General features: G+C 39.0%; 1 protein-coding gene across 1 annotated transcript in view; it reads left to right on the top strand.

Annotated features, from left to right (window-relative positions):
* Positions 1 to 21,171, top strand: part of DAAM1 (dishevelled associated activator of morphogenesis 1) — a 156,106-nt gene that overhangs the window by 130,312 nt on the left and 4,623 nt on the right. Inside the window, exons 16-23 of the mRNA XM_023526780.1 lie at positions 479 to 563; positions 4,819 to 4,925; positions 6,726 to 6,814; positions 7,651 to 7,819; positions 10,872 to 10,979; positions 12,388 to 12,448; positions 15,339 to 15,470; positions 18,536 to 18,706. Coding sequence (XP_023382548.1) covers positions 479 to 563; positions 4,819 to 4,925; positions 6,726 to 6,814; positions 7,651 to 7,819; positions 10,872 to 10,979; positions 12,388 to 12,448; positions 15,339 to 15,470; positions 18,536 to 18,706 — 922 coding nt within the window. The remainder of the gene's footprint in view (positions 1 to 478; positions 564 to 4,818; positions 4,926 to 6,725; positions 6,815 to 7,650; positions 7,820 to 10,871; positions 10,980 to 12,387; positions 12,449 to 15,338; positions 15,471 to 18,535; positions 18,707 to 21,171) is intronic.

Here is a 21,171-nt window from a genome sequence, read left to right as displayed (position 1 = left end):
TTTAACTATGAAGCGCTTATACATTTTAGTTTGTCTATTAACTAGTGCTCGATTTTTTAACATAGATTCTAACCTTCTTAAAATCCGTTTTTAATATGTCAGCAAACGTTAAACACTTCTGATATATAAAAAAATTAAGAATTTAGTTCTCCTCTGTCACCTGCAATTCATGGATATATTAGTATGGGTGTTGTCCCCATTTCTCATCTTCCAATCTCTTGCTTAAGGAAACTAAACGAAAGAACATAACAGCTTTGTTCTCTGTGTCAGCAGAGCATTACCAAGCCCTGGAAGAATGTTAAAGCAGTTTCAAAATCCTACTCTTAGGTGTCATATTGTCAGGAAATAAGCTTTCACTGAGAGATTTTGAGCAAAACAGTAACTGAAGCAGCTAGAATAGCAGAATGAATGATTATACATCAAATTTTAATACCCAAGCCAATGTTGTTAACAACAAAATAAAATATTTTTACTCCAGGTTGAAATTATCCAATGATGAAATCAAACGGGCAATTCTAACAATGGACGAGCAGGAAGATCTGCCCAAGGACATGTTGGAACAGGTGAGCTGCCAGACATATCTTAGAGCACACGTGACAACTGATTTTCAGCAGGGAGTGAGATATTGAGAAAATCCTGTCGTTGCCGGTAGATAATTTCCTCATCTTGTGTCATAAATGGCAGTCCATTCAAAATTCTGGGGCTAGCAAATATGAGATGGATTTACATACAGTCAGCACATTCTTGTCTGTGATAATTTGGAGATAATTTGTGTCATCTATGGCAGGCAACAAGTCGAATGTGGTATCCTAGCCTCTCTCTCTTCATGCAGTATATCTATAACATGCTCTGTGTAGCCACTCCAACTATGTTGTGTGTTGTTCAGCAACTTTGTTCAGTCATCCCCCAAATGGCAGTGTTGTTAACTAGCAGATATTCTAGGGATTATCATCTGTCTCTTGATCTGGGCCTAAATCATCCTTTGCTTTGTGAAAATAGTCTTAGAATGTTCTAAGATTGTTCTGTCTGCTTTTCTCATTATCTTTGGGACAGAATCATATTTTGAGTGATTTTGGTCAAGTGGTCCACGTTTGTGAGGGCCAGGTCCATTTATGGTTGACCATGGACACAAGTAATTATGATTCCAAGCTGAACTTGCGGTCACATCTGTAGGCATGCTCAGCTCCCAAGAGCAGAGGAAGAGAATATTTTGCATTGCTAAATCCTGGGTAGCGAGGCTGCTCCAGGTGGCATGCCTGTTTGTATGCATGTACATTTTCCATGGTTCTCACTGGTTTCCTAAAGGCCTCAAACACAAAGCAGGGAGGAGTAATGTGTGCAATGTCACCACACCCAAATGGTCTTGCCCTCCGTGAAGCCACTGCAGCTGCAATTGTTCTAGGTGAAAATCCTCACACCTAGCCGTGGAAAATCTTTTCATGCTATACTTTGAAGGTTTGATTTAGTTATAAAATAGTTGGACTGTATTTCTAAGTTTCTTAGGATGCTCTGTATGTGAATAGTTTGAAAGTAATTCCTAAACCTAAAGTTCCTTTCTTAGAGCATTTTACAGCTTCTCCACACAGTCTTCCCACTTGCTATATACCGGTCAAAGCAGTCTCTGCCCCAAGACTGTGCAGCCCAGCTACTCTCTGTCCCTCCCTGGCCCCCAGGTGACCCTTTACTGCAGCTGTCTACATCAGAAGTTGCTCATCCAGAGTGAAGAAGTGTGCAGAAAGCTGCTTTAGTCCTTAGGCCTTCAGCCCCTATTGACAAGGTCATATGTTTAAAATTCCACAAGATCTGTTTACTGTGAAATTGCATCCAGTAAAATTTCTCCTTGAGGGAAAGGATTTCAAAATCCTGCCAAAAGAGCTTGCTGTGCAAATAGAATGTACTTCAAATAAATAAAGTAAGAAAATCAGTCTACTGAAGCAGAATCTGGCCAACAAGGATACTCTTGACCTGGTCTCTCCTGATAATTCTGTCTGTCTCATGCTCTGCTCATCTCTCATGCTCTTCTTTTCCTCTGAATTCTACCTCTCCTCTTGCCTTTTCTTTCATAGAGCACTCTTCCCAGACAAGCACTGAAGAAGCCAGCCTCTCCTTACTCCTGTCTAGGGTTTGCATTTGAGCCACATTCATTCCCGCTTTCCTGCTGCTTTTAGCTGCTGGGCTCAGAACTCGGTTGAGATCAATACATTCTTTCTTGCGATGTATATCTTTCTCCTATTCCCAGGTGTCTATTCTTTCCTCTTCGTACACCATCTGTTACTCGACTCCGCTTTGAGAAGGACTAAGCCGTTAGCATGTGCCTCTTGCTGTGCTCTTGTACGTAATGAAAGAGAGCTTAGTGATTGTGTTATCCTGAACAGGGGCCTGTGGGCTCGGCACAACCAGTTGGGAGCGATACCTGAGGCTAGAACTGAATTTCTTTGTCCGATAGGTAAAAATCCAAACTAAGGGGAAAAAAACCAAGCCTTCTCTTCTCTCTTCCTCTTCCCTTCCCCTTGCCTACTGCTTTCCCTCCTTGTACTGAGAAGGAACAAGAAGATTCTTGTCCTGTCCAGTGTCACTATTTGAACACAGGAACGTAGATGACTAGAAGCTACCGGGACACCAGACCGGTGAACTCCCTGGCATCCACTTCCATCCCTCCCCGTCTTCCACAACTTTTGGAAAGAGCTGTCCCTGGCCCATCCCTTCCTTATGTTCAGAGACCCAGCCAGATCTCTCTCCTCTCCTCTAGATCTTTCACCTCTCCCTCTTAACATATAACTTAAGTCTCAGCTTTTCACACACATACCTCTTAAAACCTCACACCCCCATCTAACTGCTATCCTCTCTCTTTTTTTTTTCTTGACATAGCTAAAGTCCTTGGAAGCTAGTCCCCACTTGCCTCCTGTTCATTCTTCTTCAACTCACTGCAGTCTGTCTTCTTCACCTCTCTAAAGTTGCTCTCACTAAGGGCACACAAATTTCTTGTTGCCAGCGTCAGGGGGCACGTTATAGTCTTCATCTTCCTTGATTTTTTTGGTGGTGTGTGACACTAATGGCCAATTGCTCCCTGATGAAATGTCTTCTTCCTCTGGCCTTGTGATTCTACATAGACCCTTCCTTTGAAGGTTCCTCTTCTTCTCGTCCTCATCCCTTAAATGCTGGCTTCTCTTGAGCCCTGCTTTTTTTTTCTCTTGGTGGCTCCAAGTTACCCCAGTAACATCCATGCATGTTATAACCAACACCAATGCTTTGTCTTCCAAAAAGATGCCTTTAGGATTTCAGACCCATTTATCTAAATCCCTACTAGAAATCACTACTTGATTCTCTTGCCAGTATTTCAAACACTAAACTCACCTTCTTCCCGCCACCAACTTTCTCTTCCCAGGTTCCTTGTTATACTCCACATACATTGTTGCCTAAGCCAAAAGCCAGGGCCTCATCCTTTTGGTAGACCCTCATTAACCGTAATTCATCCATCAACAAGCCAAACCAGTTCTATTTAAACCCTCTAAATAGCTCTAGAATCTCTCTACTACCCAATCTAGGCCACTATCATTTCCCGACTAGATTACTGCATCCACCATCTAATCACAACCTCCTAATACTTCCGATCTCTTCTAATCATTTCTTCATTTTGCAGGCACAGTAATCTTTTTAGAAGGCAAAGTTATTCCTCTATTTACGATTTTAAGTTATATCCCAGTGCCCTCAAAATAAAGACAACTTATAATAAGCCTTTGCCTTGACCTTGACCAGCGCTTCCCTCTCTCACTGCCAAGACTGCTGCTCTTCCACCTGCATCAATGCTGTGCTGCCCTTTTCAGACCCCAGCACTTAATATGTACTCTGCCTGGAATATATTTTCAACCTCACACCATTCACTTCCTTCCCTGTAGTTCCAGTTCTTTTTGCTCTGGTGGCACCCAGACTGACTGCCTTTTCTGAGATCCCTTAGTTAAATCCAGCAAACATTTGAAAATCTGCTAAATGGACCACACAATGCCAGCATCAAGTTATAGAAAGGATCTTGGGGTCCAGAGGGCCAGTATAATTTTTTTAAATGTCCATGGACATTTGATCTAGAAAATAGCATACAGGCCTGTGCATATACATACACATATTTTTACCTTTACAGGAAATCAAGACACACACGTACTTTTTCGACTTTAAATATTGTTGCTACTTTTTCCATATTCCATGCTCATTTCTTCTTCCAAAATAAAATGTGACATTAAAAACTTCAAATCCCATTGCATTCTTCTCATCCAGCTCTACATGGAGCAAAAAAAAGAAGTGGAATTAGATAAGCCAGAGAAAAAAGCAAACCGAGTGGAAAATACACATAGAATAACTCATTCCAGCATGATGTAATAGAAAAAAAAGCAGAGTGCTGGGAGACAAGAGACATAGGTTCTATTTCTGATGATGACAAACACTGGCTTTGTAACCCTGGGCGAGCTGTTAATCTCTCTGGGCCTCGGTTGTAATATCTCTTAATGAGAGGGTTGAACCTCCAAGGTCCCTCTAATTATCTATGCAAAGTGGGTCCTGGTAAGGAACGGCCACAATTCTGATTTGAGAGGCAGCATAGAACAGAAAAGTGCCAGGAATATATCTTATACCAAGGTAACTACTTTCAAGTGAAAATGAACAAATTTAATCATTTCTATTGTGCCTTAACAATCACCTACGAGTAGAGCTTATAACTTAAACAGAAGTTAAAATTTCATCTTGGAACAAATTAACAGAAAGAGTGAAAAACTATTGCAAAAATATACATTATAAGCCTTGACTTTAATATATGTGTGTACTTTTTAGCTCTTGAAATTTGTTCCTGAAAAAGGTGACATTGACCTGTTGGAGGAACATAAACATGAGCTGGATCGGATGGCCAAAGCTGATAGATTCCTTTTTGAGATGAGCCGGTAAGTTTAAAAATGCTTAAAAACTAAAGATGCCTCTTACCTTTCTAAGGAAATTAAACTTCTGAGTCATGTTAAAATATTTGGGTCAGTTAACCTGGTTTAACTTGAAGCCTTTTTGAACTCCAAAATCTTCTCAAGTCTGAGTTGTGTGGAATTTGTTTTTTTAACTGGGTAAGGATTTCTTCACAATTATCTCTATTTCTGGGCCTTTTGGCCCAAATGTTTTGAAAAGTCATAACTTTTCCTGGTTCCAGTCAGTATCATTCTTCTCACCACTTTGATTTCTTGGGATTATATCTCACTCCTCCTAGGACCTCAGGATCCCAAGGTTGTTATAAAACAGGGGAAAAAAAAAAAGAACAGGCTACGATGGCAGCCTGGAGCCCACATAACTGAACAGCCACGGTCTGGATGTCAAATCATGACACATGCAGACATCACTAATCGATCGTGGCATTCTTCCCACAGAACTTGGCAAGCTTTCTCAGCCCTTCTCCGTAAGTCCCTGAGACAGCCACTCCTCCTTAATTGAGTTTGGCATGTGAGCTGAGTCTCTTTGCCATCCCAGGCCTAGCAACTTAATTCTTCATTAGAGAAGGACCAGTGGTCTGAAACTCTCAGTCAATCCCAGGGCAGAGTCAAGTCCCAAAGGCTAACAGATGTAGCCAAGGTGAAACATGCCTCTCTTTTCTGCCTTCCCCAGACTTATTTTTGTTGTGCTTCTATCTTATCTTGCCTACTACAATAAGACAAAGGATGGTTTGCCCAGCAACCTTTATGTAGACAAACCAGATGGCCACCTGTAATAGCTGCCACTTAGTAATTGTGCAGATCCGTGTATGCATCCTCTCACTTAATCTTCCTGTCAGCCCTGCCAAAAGGAATGATGTGAGGTAGGGAATTATTATCTTCCATCTAATGGAAAAGTTAAGGTACCTGTTCAAAGTCACCTAATAACAGGAGAACCTGGGCTGCAAACCTAGTCCTGTCTGATTATATGGTACAGTTTTGGAGGAGTGGCTGATCCCTGGTTTTACTGGACTAAATTTTTCACCAGAGAGCAGGTTAGGCAATGATTCCAGAAGGCCAGGGCAAGAACACCCACCCTCACCCGCTCAGCAATGCAGAACTGCTAATCATGGTGGTTACCAGAGAGGCCAGTTTGTTATCTCTAGCAGCTTAGTTGCTATCTTGGAAGGCAGAGCTTGCCAGCCCCGAGGGAGCTAACTGTGGAAGAAGGAGGAAGGTTTGGGGATGTGAGGAGGGGATGACATGAGGAGAGAATGCTGGAGATAGTTTTCCTATACAGTTTTGCCAAAGGCAAACTTTGTGAAAAGTTAAAAAGCCCAGGGTGAAGTACAGGGAAGAGCCCTTTATTTGCAGCAGAATGAGGAGTCTTTTCATTTACATTCTTTTTTTTATCCCTTCCCTGTTCCCAAGAGCTGCTGGGACTCTGAGGAAGGGAAGAGGCCTTTAATCCACAGCAGCCAGCTCTCACTTTCTTTTAGCAGTTGCCTAATCTGATTGTAGCTAAGGACCCTGCTGCAATTGCCCAAATATTCTCTGTAGGTCAGAGGAAAATGGACCCTCCAGGCGAAGATGGCCTGTGCCGGGTGCTGCTGTCCGGGAGAGGAAGTTTCGCGCGCGCATGCATGTGTGCGCGCGCGCGTGCGTGCATGCGTGTGTGTGCGTGTGTGTGTGTGTGTTTGGGGGTGGGGGAGCACTCTGAGCTACCTCCACTTCTATATCCACTGAGTGACTGTTAAGTCAATGCTCATTAGTTTATGTTTGCTCTTACAGAATTAATCATTATCAGCAAAGATTACAGTCGCTGTACTTCAAAAAGAAGTTTGCAGAGCGCGTGGCAGAAGTTAAACCTAAAGTAGAAGGTAAAGTCAAGACACCCAGATTGGAAATGATGTTCGTCTTAAGTGCCCATGTACAAGTGCAATCCGAGTGCATATAGTAAACGGAATTCCTTTGGTGATTTTTTTTTTTTTTTTTTGCTCGAAGTCTTTTGGAATTCTGATGGATAATTACTTAAAGTGGGCACTTGGCTCGCTGGCCTGGCCTGGGTTCTGGTTGTCACAGCACACCTCCTGGGTTCCCCCACAGGATTGGGCTTTTGACCACATGGGTGTTGAGGAGGAGTTTATTGGACTGCTACTAGCATTAAACCTGTACTTAGCTTTCTTGCAACAGGGACTTACTAGATTTTTCTAAGGAAAGATTTGAGGCTGTTACATTTATAAGTGTTTGAAATGAGGTCAAGGCAATACAGCCCCAGAATACAGTCTGGAATTGGGATCCTGCTTGAACCCTGATCCCTGATGATGCCTGCAGCTGTAACCTGTAACACATTTGACCAGTTTTTCTATCAATGGAATTGATCAGTAATCCTGTTGATCTGACTCATACCAGACAAGAAAGTATTTGCAAAGGAATGTGGGAAATGTACTTGCTGTTCTGTGTATTCCTAAGTACATTCAGTTGATGAATCAGCCAAGAAACGGGCTGAAAGGATGGGATTGTGTGGCTGCCACTAGGTCTCCTGAACAACTTTAGCTGGCTCTCCCTGTCCTCTTGCTTCTAGTTCAGGTGTTTTGAAAGTGCTCCTGGTCATTCAATCCAATCTTGCACCTTCAGTGGATGCTATCAGGTGTGTGGACTTACCACTGAAAAGTCTTGGTTGTAATAGTTGTGTTTTTGTATGTTTTGTTTGAAGCAATTCGTTCTGGCTCAGAAGAAGTGTTTAGGAGTGGTGCCCTGAAGCAGTTGTTGGAAGTGGTTTTGGCATTTGGAAATTACATGAATAAAGGCCAAAGAGGCAATGCCTATGGATTCAAGATATCCAGCCTAAACAAGATTGCTGACACAAAATCCAGTATTGACAAGTAAGTATGGGATCTTCCAACACTTGGAGAATCCAGGTGCTTAAGTCAGGGCTTAAATTTGTCTCCCTCTGGTCCTCCTTGGCCTCCATGACACTGCAGTGTCTGCTCTGCCCTCACCTTGCTCACTCCTCTCTCTCACCATGATTATCCCCAGGTTCCCGTTGGGCCAGTTATCTTTCATCCATTTTCAGGCCACAGGAATATCATCTAGTCCAAGCCTTTTGTTTTGGGGGTTTTCTTGGATAAATTTTTTATTTTAGTCTTTAGAACTAAAGACAAGTTCACAAATTATAAATGTGTATTTTGATGTATTTTCACAAATTGAACACATCAGTATCACTGGTCCCTGGATCAAGAAACAGAACCCTACCAGCATTATGGTAGCCTGCCCAAGACCTCTTCCAGCCACAACCCACCACAGAGAACCAACTGCGTTCCACTGAAAGGAAAAACACCTGGCAGCTGATGATAGAATCTGGAGCTTGTTGGGTTTTTAGGTTATGTTTTCCTTTATACATTGAAGCTAGCAGCTATGTCAAAAAAATGATGCGTAAATGTGTTTTGGCTGTTGGTATTCAGCTGCTCATCCCAAGACTCATTAAAATGCTTCCTAGAAAGTGCGTATTAGGTGAACAGATTCTTGTTAGAGACACCGAGATGTGAAAATGCTCTGGTGTCATTAGCAGGTAGGGTCATTAGGCATATTAACTCTAGTTTCTCTGAGAACTGAGTTTCTATAAAGCTCTCACTGACTTCAAAGGACTATGCACAATTGTTTCTAGGATAAACTTCTCTGTACCCGAATTCTTTTTTTAAATATAGGTTATTCACCCTAATTATTCCTAACTAGTGAGGCTTTTTACTCTATATTTTCTATGGGGTTACTGAGGCACAGTTTAATTGGCCACCCGGAACCCATCCCGTAAGAAATAAGCAATGCGTTAAATTGTAGAGCTAAACTTTATTTGTGTATCACGGAGAGATAGATGAACAAACGGCAGCTGTTATGTTCTGTCACTGCCATCTTAGTTTTAATGTAAGCACTTGGTCCTTTTTTAGGGCACTTTCACATTTGATTGTCAAAAACGCCTGTGAAGTACATAGGCCAAGTGCAGTATCACCTGTTGTCAGATAAAGAAACTGAGGCAGGGTCAAGTGGCTCATTTAACTTGAGTAAGGTCACAACAAGCAGGGTATTTGGCCTTACCAGTGTTTTACACCTACCAAAAAATGGATCTTATTTGGAGGTTGTAGTAAATTACAGCCAGCATCTTGCATATAAGAACAGCTACCTTTTTTACAGAATCAAACCAAGCTGCATAAGCATGGAACAGTCAGCATGAAGTGTGTATTCACTCTGCATTAAAGGCTTGTTTCTGGTAATGACAAGAGAATAATCGAATGAGTGCCATAGTTCTTTTTCATTCTTCAAGAACTTATATTCAGTCAAATGAGCTATTATTTGGATAGCAAACATGTGCAAGCTCTGATCTGGTTTTACGTCTTTCTTCACTAAGAAAGATATATGGTTAACTAAATTTAATTCCTCTAAATAACAAGGCGTTTCTCTGAAATAATGAAGGAAAATAGCATTGCTCTTTCTTTGATGGTAGTTGGGACTTCGTCCCCTCACACTGCCCCTCATGCAGCAGGCACGGTGGCAGGCAAGTAGATTTTGTGAACGGCAAGACCGAAGTGCAATGATACAGCTGAACATCTGCAAAATAAGTGGCCAGAATTTTTAGCCACTACTTTACTTTGCTGAGCAATTGTTTTCTAATTATTGAGAATAAGAAAACTAAGGGATTTTTAATTTTTTTTTACATGTGGGCCAGTTGACTCAGGAATAGGATTGCATTGACTCACTGAAGCTGCTAGAGTGACCAGAAATGGTTTTCATTGTTATGGAAAAGAAAATTGTTTGACAACCCTGCTTCATTTTAGCTGGAGATGGGTGGAACTGTGTTATGACTTAGCATTGTGAATTAGCAAACTGCGTAAAAATTATGGAAATGTTTTTAAAGAATGTACTGTGTCTTCCTGTTTATGGTAACTTTCAACAGACTAGTGATTCTTGATCCTAGCTGTTTGAATCACTGGGGAGTTTTAAAAAAATATCCACACCTGGCCCCTCCTTGCAATTAAATGAATCTCGGTTTGGCCCAGGCATCTGGAGTCCAGGTGATTATAATGTTCAGTAAACCCAGGGGACAACAGGACCAAACTACCACAGCTTTGCCTAACAGTATTATCAAACGCCCGCCTTTTCAACCCAGGTCAGTCAGGGTTCAGCTCTGTCACCACCAAAGAGGGAGAGGGGTTATGCAGTTAGGAGCTGAAGTGTTGCTAAAATTAGGAAGTGGATTCTTGGCAGCAAGGATATCATATTCATGATGGCACAGACCTGGCTCACTTCCAGGCCAAGCCCTGAAACGGGGGGCTTTCTAACTTTCCGAGCACCCTGTGCCGTAACAGCAAAACAAATGAGTCAGAAGGGAAAAGGGTTAACAAAACAAATGAGTCAGAGAGGAAAAAAGTTAGAGTTGAAAGAAACTTTTAATGAGTATTATCAATAATTGTCATCAGTGAGTTGCTGCTCTGTTATTTTTAGAATTGAAAATAGCTGTCCTCGTTAGTGGATTAAACATCCCTCAGTCCCCACCCCACCCCACCCTGCTTGTCATGCACTCTCAGGGCACACCTTTTCTCTGGATGGATTCACTGTGACAGTATGTCCGCATCGGCAATGGTCCAGGTTCATTTCCATCACCCATCGCATTACCCAGATTTTGAAGGATGCTCATTATGGGCCAAAGAAGTAATCTTATCTCCTTCCCTCTCCTTTTAGAAGATGTATGCTTCCTTTTTGATGTATATTTATGTAAATCCCATGTAGACTCTCCCCTTCTCTTGAGAACCCTTGCCTTATAGGAACCTCCAAATTTTGAAATTAATGCAGGAATGTAGCACTCTAGTGGGTTCAACCACTTGAATATACAAATCATATGCAGATATTAATGATTGTTAATACTCTTTCCTTCTTTAACTGTAGGAACATTACACTTTTACACTATCTTATAACTATTGTGGAAAATAAATACCCCAAGGTTCTCAACCTAAATGAAGAACTACGAGACATTCCTCAAGCAGCAAAAGTAAAGTAAGTACCTACAGTGAATTGCTTTCATTTTTTTAAATCATTTGGACTGTGCTTTAGCCATTGAGATAATTAGCTTTGCATGAAAAGGGTCCTTCTGTTTGCTTTCCCCTGGATACTAGTATATGAAATAAAGTTTGAATCTTATCCAAATGTTATCCAAATGTGTTACATGGTTTTGAATATATGTATTTGTTCTAGCTCCTTCTGCATACTCCTGCATGTAATGTCTAACTTCCACAAAAACTTTTCTATGAGTTTATTCAGAGCACCTATTATGAATTAAGGAAGGTGGTTTCACTAGAACTTTTCAAAGGCAGTTCTGTTAAAATACAGGTAGGAGGACCCTTAGTTAAATGAAGATAGATGATTAAGCAAATAGAAGACCTCATGTGAGGAAGTAGCTAGTAATTTTCACATGCGCACACACTCCCAGAAACCAAGGCAGCCTTTTAATGGAAAGCAGTCGCTATGCAAATGAAGAAACTAAAAATAAAAAATGGAAAGCTGCCAAACTTTCACCACAAACTTCACACCCTTTCCTTGCTATTTTCTCCTCCTTTTGGCCTTTAAAAAAAAATATATATATATATATACATTCTATATATAATATTTATATATATTTATATGTTATATATAAATATATTAACTGCATCTTTTGGAGTGAATTTGAAAAGTATGATAAGTAGGCTAATTTTTTTCTTTCTGTTTTTAGAGTTTGGTAGAAATGTACCATGTGAGACATAAAATGTTAAAGTAAATGAAGCATTTGTGAATTTGTTTACATGTGAATTATCTGCAAAAATGAAATTGTAATCTCCAATGTTTAAAAGTCATCAAATAGAAAGCATCATGAAAGAAGCCCAGGAAATTTTCTGTTTAAAAAAAAAAATGAAAATAAAAGCTAGTTAGTACAACTTTAAGAAAATCCATAGTTGATTGAAATTTAAGTGATTACCTTGTAATTTTCATATTACCGGAGCTTTCATGAAAAGCAATACAATAATTATGAAAAACACAATGTGAATATGATTATGAATAAGCCTGTTTCTTTTACTTATTCAAAGGGAGCTACACGTGGCAAGATATTTATTTCCACATATAGTAGTTTACTTAAGTGAGATTTTTGTGAGATTGAAACATGAAATATATTTGTACAGATGGAAAGATATTTTTATTCTGATTTTAACCTATAAAATATACCTGCTGTCAGTAGAAAATAAAAAACATAATTCCATACTAAATTCCATAAGTTTAAAAAGTTGTTGTCTTTCTATGAGATCTGAATATTGAAGGGAATTTTAAACATTTAAAACAAACCAGTTGGACTTCCAAGCGTAAAATATTAAACTCATATATTTAATACCCATAAGTCACATGTTGGTTACTAAAATGTTGCTGTTTACAACAGCATGACTGAACTGGACAAAGAAATAAGTACTTTGAGAAGTGGCCTGAAAGCAGTCGAGATGGTGAGTATTTGTTTCTTGTTCTAATTCCCGGTCTCATCACTGTCTCTAGTGCTGGTGATGTCCAGCAGTGAGTTGCTGGCTGCCTAGGCATGTAGTATTCCTGGATAAACATTTATTGATTTAAAAAACAAACAACAAAGCAAAGGCAGGTTGCATTTAGCCAGGCAACTCAACTGTTGGCAGTAAGATGTCATGGAGGTGTCACTGTCACAGGAGCTGGGAAACTGGACCTAAATTCCAGCAATTTCCTGCTTGTGAGGCAGGACTCATTAAAATGCATTGGGTTAGATAATCTTCATAGATCCTCTTGGTATTCATGTTCTATTAGTAAATGATGTCTACTCTCTCAGTAGAGCAGTGGAACTTCTCCATTGTCTTTGAGTCGACCCAAAGGGGAGTATTTATCAAGAAGACACTTGGGTGTACAGTCTGTTCTCAAGGCAAGAGGTCACTATGATTCAGAAGCCTTGCCTTATAGGTGTTGCAATGGCCAAGAGCAGTCAGTCTAACAAATATTCACTTAGCCCAACCACACCCAGATAAAGTTGCCTACCAGAAGAAGGGTGGATTTAGGTAAGCCTGAGGCTTGTGGAATGACTGGCATGTGTTGGAGGAAGCTCTTCTTCTGGAGGAGATGAACTCTGATCTGTGGCTGAGAAAGAAGGTGAGTAAACTTAGGTGCGTAGGAGAGAGGTTGTCCCAGGTATACAGACAACTGGGGCCCAGGCCTCCGCTGAAGGAAAGCAGGTCAGACTGCTGGAGGCAAAGGAGTTGGTAGAATTAAACATGACTGGGATGGCACAGTGCCACATGAGTACTGCCCAAATACTGCCACCAGTGAGGAGACGGGTCAGGGTATGAGAAACCTAGCTCAGGAGAGTGGACATTGCTCTAGTGTGGCACTTGGTAAAGGAGACTGATGCACAAGCAGCTTGGAAATGTGCCCCTTTCTTAAATATTTTTCAGATCATTTATCAGTAATGCCATGAGGACCTTCCTTTTTTAAATCACAAAACTATGCCATACAAAGTAGTCAACTTCATTAAACACATACCTCTAGTAAAAATTAAAGTTATAATGTCTAATCTTTTCTGTTTGTTTTTAATAAATTAAGGAGCATGTAAGGTTTTCTTTTTTCCCCTGGGGGGGAGGGGAGGGGAGTGGTGGTGCTGTTTAAAAAGAAAAGAAGATGAGCTAATTGAGAGAATCTTTTTCTCCCAGCCCCAGTGGGCCAAGAGACTGAGTGAGCACGTAGGACGGTCCTCAGCTCTCAGAGGCCAAACTGAAGAAGGGCAGTTTGGGACGAGGCTTGTTTTATTTCCTCCCCATAGAAGGCTTTCTTCAGGACAACATGGCAGTTATGACAGCCCTAACACCTAATAATGAACGTTCTGATCCTTGCATCTGAGCCAGTTCACAGCAAAGCGTGAGAAAGGGAGCCCAAGGAAGTTTTGTGTGTTGGGTTTATTAAAGGTAGTTTTGCTGAAATCTCTCCAGCCCCTGGGTCACGTATGCTATAACACATTCTTCATAGGGAAGGGGCTACAGAAGCCCCCCCCTCCCCTGGCAGCTTAAATGTCAAGATATAGCACGGGAAGGAAATATCGGGAGGCAGACCTTGGCTTGTCTAAATATTCATGTTTTCTGATTGTGATTTGCACAAATTGATTAGATTGTTTGAAGAGATCAAAGATGGACTTCTTATGAAATTATACATTAATTTCATACTTTAAAATTGCTTTCATGTCTTTGCATCTCACACATGCACCGTGCCCACTTTCCAGGCCAAAGTACTAGAATCGTGGCAATTTCTTTCAGTCAAAGCAAACTCCATAATTTATAAGTTTCCACTTCTGTCATTTCATTTGATTCCCATAGTGATGTGGATATTGCCTTCCTTTTACAAATGAAGAAACTGAGGCCCACGCTACTTGGTACAGGTAAAAACTAAATCAGTGGTGAAGCTGCTATAGCACCCAGAGCCTGTGGCCTCTACGTTCCTGCTTGTCGGTACCTCTGCCAAAGCAGGTACGAAAGAAAAGAGAGAGATCCAGATTGAGACAGTTGGACACAGCATAGTTGTTCCTGGGACTCTGGAGTCAGGCAGACCTGAGTTCACATTCTGGCTCTGTCATGTATCAGTTACTTGACTTTGAGCAAATTATACTTTAAACCCTCTAAACCTCAATTTACGTGCCTCACTCATGGAAGTGTTGTGGGATTAAATAAAGTGCATCTGGCAAGGGTTGAAATTAATTATTAAAATTAGATTTGGAAAAAAATTAGATTTGAATAACCTGCGTGTATGGAGAATATGGATAGTTAACAAGATACCAATACTCCTACCTGCCTGTTAACAAGAACTAAATGGTATGTACAAGAAGAAAAATGGTAGTTGATTATGGTGCCAAACGCTACAGTTGCGATTCTACTGACCCAGATATCATGGTTTAGGAAGTAAATAGACTTGGCTGAGAGGGAAAGAAGGAAAAATCAAGGAACCAGAATTCTAAGCACAGAATATCAACAATGAAATTCTCTTGCTTTCAGTCACACACCCTTTAAATCCAATTTGCTCTCCATTATTTGTTTAATTTCTATTCATTTTATCCAAATACTAATATGCTTATGTTAAAGCCAGTATAAGAAAACACACTGATAAAGTACTCAGATGATTGGTTAAATTGCTGTTTGCGAATATGTGTGTGCACATGGACATGGCTCTAACATGGGAAGAAGGACTGGTGGAGCTAGAGCTTCACAAAATGTTTCAGAGCAGGTTTCTATGCATTTGCCACTCTGACTTATTAAATTTTAGGCCTATGAAAATGAGGCAAAGTAAGCCTGCACTTGAAGCCTTCGCTGACATTATTCATTTCCTGTGTTAAAGGAGCTGGAATATCAGAAGTCTCAGCCCCCACAGCCCGGAGATAAGTTTGTGTCCGTTGTCAGCCAGTTCATCACAGTAGCCAGCTTCAGCTTCTCTGATGTTGAAGATCTTCTAGCCGAAGCGAAAGACCTGGTAAGTTTCCCCTTGAACACTGAGTATTGTCTGACAGGCTGGTACTTTCAGATATTGTACTATATTTTCATTTCTAGGTCTGTGTTCAATTGAAACATACCCTTTTTGTCTAGATGGCCTATGTTGCCTTTAGGTTAGCAAGACCGTGAAGTATCTGAATGGTATATAACCAGTAAATGCTCTGACAATTTTCTCGTGGTTGGTAGTGAATCAAAGTTCTTGTCTCAGAAAACCAGAAAAGACTAGATTGTGAAAACCAGAGGTGAGGGCAGGTGTGACCAAGGCCATGTACCTCAGTACCTGTAAGTAGTATGCTCTCCTGAGATAGAAAGTCAGGAGGACAGGATACTCCCTCTTAAAATCTCATATTAAATGAGATGCATTTTACTGCACAGCCTCATCACAGTAGGAATAGAAGACATTTCTTTTTTTGATTTTTGCTGTTTCAAAATTTTGTTTTCCTGTAAAGGAATAGTTTTTGTTGGCTAATAACCAAGATCTTTAAATTCTCCTGCCCCTTCACCCTCTCTCCTTGGCCCCACCATTGCTCTCGTTATTTCCACTTCCAAAATATATACACGTTCATTACATATATATGAACACATTCTCTCATTCTCCCTCATCCCCTTCTCAATATTAAGCTCCCGCCCTGCCCTACTGAGTACTTCCATACGTCCCATCTCTCAGTTGCCACAACTTTTACTTTAAATTCAACCTTTCCTTTGAGTAATGGACGCCATTTTTCTGTGGTCATGTGTTTGGTGATAGATATGAATTGTTTATGCAAGCGTACACACATACTGGTTAAAGTTCAGAAGTAGACTGTGTTAAGGTACATTAGCTAGTCTCAACTTTAAACCCTACTTCCAACACCACTAAATAAATGTAAAAACAATAGACGACTCCTGTTAGAGGTCCAGTCTCTGCTATCCCAAGATTGCAATCAGTCAGCCGTGTTAGCAGCCTCCACTGGCATCGCTTCCAGCCGTGTCTTGTGTATGCCTCACTGCTTTGGAGTATACACTTTATGAAAGAAGGGACCCTCACCCCAAACCATGCAATATAGTACCTACTCCATCAAGGGCTCTAATGTTTTTGTAAGTATCAACCGGGTAGTTAATATTTTATTTAAATACACACACACACAAAACCTACTCTTTTTCCCTTTATTTTAGCGTGGGAACTTTAATCTGGAACTAGTTTTCTTCTGATTTCTAAGACTAAAATATACATGACTTCATCGGCAACTAGAATTCCTAGATAAAAAGATCATTCAGGATGGCTTGAAGTGCATGAACTTGAATGTTTTAGAAACTCGATCGTGGGCTATTGCTGTTTTGTTCATTCCAGAACTTTTAAAAATTAGCTTTTAAAACCATGGAATAAACTAGAGCACTGTATGTGGCATGTGAAGAATGTTGTGTTCTTTGCTAAAGAGCTCTGGTTTCTAATAGAATATTTCCAAATAAGTAAAACATTGAGAACAACTCAGTGAAGGAAAAAATAGTAAAAAGAACATTTTTATTATAAATTTAAAGATGTGAAATAGTATTTATACAATGTCATATATATACATACATATATATAACAATCAAAAATTTTTATTTAAGAATAAATATTGAGGAGGAATTGAAAGAAGGGAATCAAAAGGTACAACTTTCCAGTTATAAATAAGTGCTGGGATGTAATGTACAAATGACAACTAGAGTTAACACTGCCATATGCTGTACTTGAAAAGGTATTAAGAGAGTAGGCCTAAGAATTCTCATTCAAGGGAAAAACAAATTTTTTTCATTTTTTAAATCTATACGACATGGATATTAACTAAACTTGTGATAATCATTTCATGATATACATAAATCAGGTCATTATGCTGTACATCTTAAGTGCTGAATGTAATTATATCTCAATAAAATGGAGGATGGAGACAAAAAATACAAGAGAATAAATATTGAAAACATTTCCTTTAGGTAGATAGCATCACTGAAATATTAGGACACCTTAATATAATAAAGACAAGTAATTCAAGAAAAATGAAAGCAGTTAGAAACTCTTGGGTTGGGGATATACTGCATAGACATTTCATGGTCTAAATATGAAGAAAATTATTAAAGATCCGGAAATGATTAAGTAGTTGGTTAGGCAGAGGGAATGCAAAGTTATTGGACTTTGAAGCTAGAAACACCATCCTTAGTAGCTTAGGAGGAACAGCCTTAGATCCTACAGAAGGAAGAAACATTCTAACAATTTGACCAGCATTGAACATTATTTGCTAAGACTCCTGAAGGCATGTGATCTCAAATTATGAAAATAACTACCAGAAAGACTAAAGTTAGAAACCGTTAAAACTAAAAAGACTGAAAATACTATTTTGTTATGTAAAAATATTTTTATTGAATTCTTTAAAATTCCCCCTTAATATTTTGCGTTTTAGCCATTTTTAAAAGATTTGCATTGAAAGGAGTTCTAAAACAAAGAATTTGGAATAAAATTATGTTCTCAGTCATAAATTGTGGGTTGCATTAATGCTTCCATAATCAGTTATTGTTTCCTAATTGAGGCCCAGGAAATATAACAGTACCAGCATTGTTTATGATTAGAAAGAGCATCTAAGAAGCACTGAATCCCATTTGCTTTTGATATTAACCATATGGCACTAATAAATGATATTAAACTACTTCAAAGAAAAGTTAAAAGTACAAGTTTCCCTACCCCTGCTGAGTTTGCTATTAGTTTTATGTCTTGAATGTTCTGCCCTACAATATTTTGCTTTTTTGTTTTTACTACTGTTTAGTTAATAAAATGTCATAGGAGGTAATCATAGATGTTAAGCTCAAATGAGGCAGACAAGAATAAATGGTTTCAAAAGTTGAGGAATATTAAATTTTTTACTTTAGAAATGACCAATAGACATGTCTGGCAGCTAAAGATTACTATAGGCTCACTAAAATCCAGCAAGTTATATTTGACTCAACTTGAGCTCGAGTCCTTCTAGTGAGATTTATATTTGATTATGGAACCCTCATAGAACACTGAACTTCTTAAAACCTCTTTTTTTTTTCCAGTTTACCAAAGCAGTGAAACATTTTGGGGAAGAAGCTGGCAAAACACAGCCGGATGAGTTCTTTGGCATTTTTGATCAGTTTCTTCAAGCTGTGTCAGAAGCCAAACAAGAAAATGAAAACATGAGAAAGAAGAAGGAGGAGGAAGAGCGCCGAGCTCGCATGGAAGCTCAGGTAAGAGAATGATCAACCAGCGATTCCACCTCCTGGAAGTTCTGTTGCTGCAGCTGTGGGTTTTTAAACAGCGCTTTGGTATGCTGGCAAGAAGGAAGGCGTCAAAGTACTCTCTCTAGTGCTGCTGGGAGTTTAAATTGGTATAAAGTTTCCCGTAGGCAATTTGGCATATCCAAAGCCCAAAAAACTATCTCCACATTCTTCGATCTTAAATCCCATTTCTTAGAAATTATTCTAAAGAAATCATAAATTTGCAGGAGAGAGCAACGATCTTTCCCCAACTTGATAACAGTCTAAATGTTTACCAGCTAGGCATTGGTTCTAAATGATATAATAGCTAAATAATGGAATATTTATGAAATCCTTAAAAGTCATGTCTTCAAAAATTATTTAATAATGCAAGAAAGCTTAAAAAATGATTTCTACATGAAATCTTTTTTTTTGGTAAAATAAGTATTAATAGATATAATAATGGTGGTAGGATATTTACCTAAAACGTTCACAATGGTTATCTTTTGATAGTAGAATTGAAGATGATTTTTTTGCTTTTTGTTTCTCTGAATTATCTAAGTTTTCTATAATGTATGTGTATTATTTGGCTTTTAATTATATAACTCATATATGACAGGTTCTAGGCATCCACAATATATATAGGCTTTAGTAAGAGGAGTAGGCTGATGAGTATTTGCTTTGCTCTTTATATACCATCAAAGAAACTAATGTTTGGGGTCTATTTAATAGTGATAACTTTTTGTTGCATTATAGAAATACAAATTGCTTCAGTCGCGCTCTTTTTTTTTAATAATTTTTTTTTATTTTTTAATTATAGTGGCATACAATAGTATATTAGTTTCAGGTATAGAACATAGTGATTAGACATTTAAATAACTTATGACGTGATCACCCCAATAAGTCTAGTACCCATCTGACACTATACAGAGTTATTACAATATTAATGCCTATATTCCTTATGCTATACTTTATATCTGCATGACTATTTTTAACTACTAATTTGTACTTCTCAATCCCTTCCCCTTTTTCATCCAACCTCTTACCCCCTCCCATCTGGGAAGCTTCAAAATGTTCTCTGAATCTATGAGTTTGTTTCTGTTTGTTTATTTTGTTCTTTAGATTCCACGTGTAAGTAAAATCATATGGCATTTGTCTTTCTCTGTCTGACTTACTCCACTCAACACAACACCCTCTAGGTCCATCCATGTTATTGCAGATGGCAAGATTTCATTCTTTTTATTATTATTATTATTATTTTATGGCTGAGTAATATTCCATTGTATATATGTACCACCTCCTCTTTATTCGTTCATCCATTGATGGACACCCAGGTTGCCTCCATATCTTGGCTATTCTAAGTAATGCTGCAATGAACATATAGATGCACATGTCCCTTCAAGGTAGAATTTTAGGTTTCTTCAGATAAATACCCAGAAATGGAATTATTGGGTCCTTCTTTGTCTCCTGTTATAGCCTTTGTTTAAAGTCTATTTTGTCTGGTATAAGTATTGCTACCCCAGGTTTTTTTTTTAGTTTTGTTTCCATTTTCATGAAATATCTTCTTTTTCAGTCTGTGTTTGTCTTTTGATCTGAAGCTAGTCTCTTGTAGGCAGCATATATAAGCATCTTGTTTTCTTATCCATTCAGCCACCCTATCTTTTGATTGGAGCATTTAATCCATTTACCTTTGAAGTAATTGTTGATAGATATATAGTTACTGCCATTTCATTATTCATATTTTTGATACATATTTTTTCTTCTTCTTAAAGAAGTCTCTCCAGCATTTCATATAATACTGGCTTGGTGGTGTTGAACTCCTTTACTTTTTTATTGTCTTCAAAGTTCTTTATTACTCCTTCGATTCTAAATGATAGCTTTGCTGGGTAGAGTAATCTTGGTTGTAGGTCCTTGCTTTCATCACTTCAAATATTTCATGCCATTTCTTTCTGGCCTGCAAAGTTTCTGTTGAGAACTCAGCTGACAGTCTTATTAGAATTCTCTTGTAGGCAACTAATTGCTTTCCTCTTGCTGCTTTTACGATTGTCTCTTCGTATTTATCCTTTGGCATTTTAATTATGATGTGTCTCTTTGGGTTTATCTGGGTTTATCTTTGGGCTTCTTTGGGTTTATCTTGTTTGGGACTCTCTGTGCTTCCTGGGCTTATATATCTGTTTCCTTTGCCAGGTTAGGGAAGTTTTCTGTCATTATTTCTTCAAATGGGTTTTCAATTCCTTGCTCTCTCCTCCTTCTGGTACCCCTAGGATGCAAATGCTATACATTTGATGTTGTCCCAGAGGCCCCTTACACTATCCTCATTTTTTTAAACTCTTTTTTCTTGTTGCTGTTCTGATTGGGTGTTTTCTGCTACCTTCTAAATTTCTGATTCAGTCCTCTGCTTCATGTAATCTACTGTTGATTCTCTCTAATGGACTCTTCATCTCAGATATTGTATT

The sequence above is a fragment of the Pteropus vampyrus genome, unplaced genomic scaffold (genome assembly GCF_000151845.1).
Source record: "Pteropus vampyrus isolate Shadow unplaced genomic scaffold, Pvam_2.0 Scaffold15, whole genome shotgun sequence".
NCBI classification, from domain to species: Eukaryota; Metazoa; Chordata; class Mammalia; order Chiroptera; family Pteropodidae; genus Pteropus; species Pteropus vampyrus.
This window is presented reverse-complemented; position numbering and strand designations above follow the sequence as displayed.